Source organism: Sapajus apella, unplaced genomic scaffold (assembly GCF_009761245.1).
Source record: "Sapajus apella isolate SASKATOON/1434 unplaced genomic scaffold, GSC_monkey_1.0 scaffold95, whole genome shotgun sequence".
NCBI classification, from domain to species: Eukaryota; Metazoa; Chordata; class Mammalia; order Primates; family Cebidae; genus Sapajus; species Sapajus apella.
In genome coordinates, this window is record NW_022437035.1 from 516723 (window position 1) to 522132 (window position 5410).

The following is a 5410-nucleotide window of genomic DNA, read 5'->3' on the forward strand; positions in this document are numbered from 1 at the left end:
ATGGCGGGAGACGCACTGGGGATCCTCAAGGAGGCTGCAGCACTTCCGTTCTCTTTCCAGATAACAAGGACGTGTCGGTGATGATGAGCGAGATGGACGTGAACGCCATCGCAGGCACGCTGAAGCTCTACTTCCGTGAGCTGCCCGAGCCCCTCTTCACTGACGAGTTCTACCCCAACTTCGCTGAGGGCATTGGTGAGCACTGGAGGCCCTGGCGTCCTGGGAGGCATCTACTCGTCCATTGCTGCCCTTGGGGGCTGTGAAAAGTGAGGTGTGGGAACCCGAGCTGTGCCACCTCTGCCATGGTCAGCATTTTAACCAACCTGAGAAAGCAGCAGCCAGACCCCAGCCTGTCCTGAAGCCCTCGCCCGTTCCCGGAGGGCTTGCCGTCCCTATTCCTCCAGGAGACCGAGAGGGTGAAATGGTCAGCACTGCCGTGCGGTGGGGTCCCAAACTCCGCTGTCCTCCTTTCTGCAGACCAGGGCTGAATGAGGGCGCCCGGGTGCTGTAGCCACAGGTCCTGGGCCTGTCAAGCACGGGTTCAGTCCTGGCCTGACCCTTAGTCAACCTGGAGGCTGATGGCTAAAGCAGAAGGCTGGCACGTGCGGCCATGTAGCCTTCACATCACCCTTAGGGCAGGTCTGCCTCCCGGGCCCATGCACGGAGGACCTGCTCTCCCAGCCTGCAGGTGCCCCTGTGGTGTCCAGGGTGATGAGGGGGTCTGTGTAGCTGGTGGGGCTGGGGCCCTCCCACCTCCCACCTCCCACCTCCTTGTGTCCCTCCCTCCCTTATTTCATTCCATGCTGAGCCTCCCCTGCCTTAGGCTGCCTGGGGATGGGGTGGCAGCGGGAGTTTCCCAAGCGCAGCTCTGCCTGTGGGCGGCTGCTCTCACGCCACCTCCTGCTGCTGTTCTCCAGGTGTTGCTGACCCCTGTGAGGCAGAGAAAGTTCCTTCAGGTGGCTCACACCCCACACAGGCGCCCTTCACAGGGTCCTCACTGGGGGCCAGCGCTGTGGGAGTGAGGATGATGAGGGGCCTGAGCTGCTCAGGGACACGAGTCCCGGGTGTGCCATGTGACCACCTCGGGAGAGGGCTCTGGCTCGTTGTGACCTGGAGGAGTAACCCACCGCCTTCTGCAGCTCTTTCAGACCCGGTTGCAAAGGAGAGCTGCATGCTCCACCTGCTGCTGTCCCTGCCAGAGGCCAACCTGCTCACCTTCCTTTTCCTTCTGGACCACCTGAAAAGGTAGCCCAGCTCTCCCGTGGCTGCTCAGGACTCCAGGGTGCCCCACTGCTCCCGTCAGACCCCCAGTACCGAGGACCTTTCCTCCTGTCCCCTGCCTGCAGTCCCTCACTGCCTCTGGGGACTAGTGCCTCTGCGGCCCCCGCTCAGCCTCTCCTCTTTACCACTCTTCTCCCTCTGCACTGTGGCCTTAACAAAGAGCTCAGAGCTTTCGCCATGGCCGCCATTGCGCTTGATCTCCCCAGTTCCCTCCCACCCAGATCATGGAGGAGACCTCCCCACCAGCCCAGAGCTGGCCCCTCGTCCTGGGCCTCTCGTCCTGGGCCACCTAGACCCAGAAGCACCAGGGCTGGAGTCAGCTTGCAGCACAGCCAGGGTCGAGGTCGCTCCCTCCCTGAGGACTCCAGCACGGCCCAGCCCTTCCGTCTCTCTCCTGTTGGTGGCGTTGAAACAGCCCCCTCTGCTTTGGTCCTCGACAGGGTGGCAGAGAAGGAGGCAGTCAATAAGATGTCTCTGCACAACCTCGCCACGGTCTTTGGCCCCACGCTGCTCCGGCCCTCGGAGATGGAGAGCAAGCTCCCTGCCAACCCCAGCCAGCCCATCACCATGACCGACAGCTGGTCCTTGGAGGTCATGTCCCAGGTATGGGAAGACAGGCTCCAGCCCATGCCACCCGACCTGACAGGGGTGGCCTCTGCCTGCGCCACCCCGAGTCCTGCCCATCCTCCTACTTGCATTGTCTGTGGAGGTGGCCAAGATTCAGAGAGAAACTTGCCTAGGTCTGCACGAATGGGAGTGTTATCGGGGGGTCCAGGCCACCTCCTGGTCCTGCTGGTGCACCCTGCTGGGGGCTTACCGCCACCCCGAGTGTTCAGGCGTGGTGGCTCATGCCTGTAATCCCAGCACTTTGAGAGGTCACGGCAGGATAACAGAACCCAGGTGTTTGAAAGCATTCTAGGCAATGCAGCAAACTCCATCTCTAGAAAAAATAGAAAAATTAGCCAGGCATTGTGACATACACCTGTAGTCCAGGCTACCAGGGAGGCTGACATAGGAGGATCGCTTGAGCCCAGGGGTTAGAGGCTGCAGTGATCCATGGTGGAGCCACTGTCCTCCAGCCTGGGTGACAGATCAAGGCCCTGTGCGGCTCTGAAATAAAACCATCCCCCTCAGTCATGCCTTGTGATGACCCCACCCCACCCCTGTCTCACTGTAAGGGGTTCACGGTACCGGCAGAGGCCTCAGCTCCTGGGCTGGACTTGGGGGCTTGGGCCCCAAAGCCCTCCCCACCAGCAGCTGTGAGCACCCCTCTGAGCTGATCTCACTTCCCCACTCTGTCCGGGCAGGTCCAGGTGCTGCTGTACTTCCTGCAGCTGGAGGCCGTCCCTGCCCCGGACAGCAAGAGACAGAGCATCCTGTTCTCCACCGAAGTCTAAAGACCCCCATCCATCTCCAGGAGGCGGATAGATGGCCTGGAAACCTCTGGCTAATGGGGCCATCTGTAGAACAGGAATTAAACCTTCCTGCGGTGTCCTTGGGACACCCCCAAGCAGCGGGCCATCTGCCAAGAGACAGCCACCCGAAGCAGAAGGACAGCTGGCCTGGGGAGATCCCAGCCAGGTCTGGGTGCCCCAGGCAGGCCTCAGACTGTGGTTTTGCACACGGCCACCCGAGGGCGCCCCAAGCCAGTGCATCTCAGAGTCCAGGCCTGGCCCTGGGGGACAGGGTGAAGGGAGTGGTTTTTATGAACTGAACTTATCAGAGTTTAAAAGATTTCTACTGAATCACGTGTCAAGATGCGCCCTCTCCGGGGAGACAGGAGCGTGGCTGGATTCCCTCACTGTTGTATCTTGAATAAACGCTGCTGCTTCATCCTGTGGGGCCATGGCCCTGTCCCTGTGTGGGTGGGGCCTCTCCCGTTTCCCTGACTAGAATCCACACTCCATTTAGAGCAGGGTTTGAGAGGCTAAGTCAGCACTGAGTAGTGCTATGACTCCATTCAGGGCTTTCTTCTTTTTTTTTCCAGAAGGATTTTTTGCAGAAATGGGTCTTTGTTGCCCTGTTTGTCCTCCTTGGATGGCAGCTCCCGGAGGCCTGTGAAATGTTGGGGGACTGGACCCCTGGGGAGTCCCAGGCTACGCACTTTAGGGTTCGTCCTCCAGGGAGCGGTACCTCGTCCCCACATCCTGACTGCCCTCCTGGTGCACGCTCTCCTGTTTGGCTTCCACAAGCCAGGACTTCCCTGGCTTCTCTCTGCCCACACTCTCCCTGCCCCAAGTGTCCCCAGCACAGGTGGCTTCATTTCCGTTCTCAGCTCAGAGGACGTGCGCAACTTTTGTAAAAGTCTCCACTGGGTGGCAGCAGCTTGCTGATGACTTGTTTTAAAACTTTGATCTGACATAGTCTTTTGATACTTGAATATTTTTAAGTTTTATACATAGTTTCTAATTTTTTTCCTAACAGATTCCAATACCCAATAAGATGCTAGAATGTATTCCGTGGACAATCCCTGTCCTGGCTGCATTTTGTCTTCCTCTAAGCACCTGGCTCTGCTGCTCTCAGGAGTGGGGTCTGAAGTCTCTGGAGAGCAGGATACGCGGAGTTAGGAAGGAACCAGGCCTAGGGACCGGGGGCTCCCTCCCAGGGCGGGTGGAGGCTCAGGACCACCCGCCGCCCCCTCTGCCGGCACATGCGTGGGAGTCCAGCATTCTTTGCAACCCCACTTGACCACCTTGCTAAAAGAAAACAGAAGCGTGGAGGCTGCCACCTATTTGCAAGAAATAAACCCATAAACAATTGCATCGCTTTTTTAGAAAGAGGTTTGGGGCAAGGAAAGGGGAGAAGGGACCCGAAGCCAAGAGCTGAGTTTCCAGAAAATCCTGCAGGAGAAGAGGATGCATTTGCCCAGAGGAGGGAGGTGGGGTCACACTCAGGAAAGTGTGTGGGGTCCCAGAATGACACCAGCACCCAGCGTGGCTCTGTCCGGCAACCTCTCGCAAGGTCGGAGGAGTGAGTGTCCCCTGTGTGTGGATGGGCAGCTCCTGCTGAGCCCGCAGCACCTCGGGGAGCCTGACAGCGGAGTTGTGTGCCTCACACTTCTCTGCTTGTGGACCTGGCGAGTCTGCAAGCAGAAAACAGGGGCACAGGAAGGTTTTCTGTCTGCGTCTGTGTGTGGTGTGGATTTAGTTGTGCTCTTTTCTTGCTGGGAGGGCACAGCCACCGTTTGCAAGAAGAGTCGCCCTGGTGAGTGGGGAAGACAGAATAGGAGCCTCTCTGCCCTCTGTACCTTTCTGGGCCCGGTGGGCTCCCCTGTCCTGGCCTCCATCTGTCTGTCTCCACGACCCTCCAGCCCTGCAAGGGAACACATGTGGCTTAGAAAAGCCACATCCAGCCCTGGTCTCTGTCTCCGCTGGTCTCATGATGTGAATCTGCCGCCTTGAAACTGGAAAGCAATCTATCGATGTCTGTGCCAATATTCATTCCCCTCCCCCCACCTGTGTCCCCATGCGACTTTTATTTATGTATGATGTGTGCTGTCTAATGATGGGATGACCACACTTTCCATGTTCTAAAAGGGATCCTCCCCCACTGGGTTCCAGGAGTGATGATGGCTTTAGGACTTGAGGTGTGTCGCTTACCTGCCTCCTGGCTCAAAAGCCTGTGCAGAGGCAAAGCTGGTGCGGGGCTGGGAAATGCAGCGTTCTCCAGGACGGGACCCAGCTCTCCCCCTGCAACGCAGGCAAAGGCCTGGACGCCAGTGTGACCTCCCGCAAGGCATGGCTGCCAGACTCCGTGACCAGAAGTGATGCTTTTTTGCATCAGGCCCTGGGTTTGAAGCAGCCTCGCTTTCTCTCTGTAAGTGGCTGGTGTCTTAGCAGCAATGTGAGCTCGGCCACCTACACAGCACCGCAGGGGAAAGAACTGCCGACACTTTGATTACAGTTCTCTGACACGACTTGCATGCTTGTTGATTTCATCATCAGCGCCGCTGGGTGGAACCCCTGAGCCAGTGGGGTGGGGGCTGGAAAACGCAGCTGCAGTGATGGGCTGGGTGCCCAGGAGGCCTCAGTGCTCAATCAGGCCAAGGTGGCCAAGCATAGGCCACAGGGAAGGCAGGTCTGGCGGGTGAGGGTGAGCACAGGCAGCTGCCGGCTGGACAGCGTTAGGA

The 5410-nt window shown here is 58.5% G+C and overlaps 1 protein-coding gene across 1 annotated transcript in view; it reads left to right on the top strand.

The window, feature by feature from the left end:
• The window catches only part of BCR (BCR activator of RhoGEF and GTPase), a 138795-nt gene extending 133601 nt beyond the window's left edge, over positions 1–5194 (top strand). Inside the window, exons 20-23 of the mRNA XM_032256618.1 lie at positions 61–195; positions 1140–1245; positions 1722–1884; positions 2589–5194. Of these exons, the coding sequence (XP_032112509.1) occupies positions 61–195; positions 1140–1245; positions 1722–1884; positions 2589–2678 (494 nt within the window). The 3' untranslated portion in view covers positions 2679–5194. The remainder of the gene's footprint in view (positions 1–60; positions 196–1139; positions 1246–1721; positions 1885–2588) is intronic.
• Positions 5195–5410: the final 216 nt, after the last annotated feature.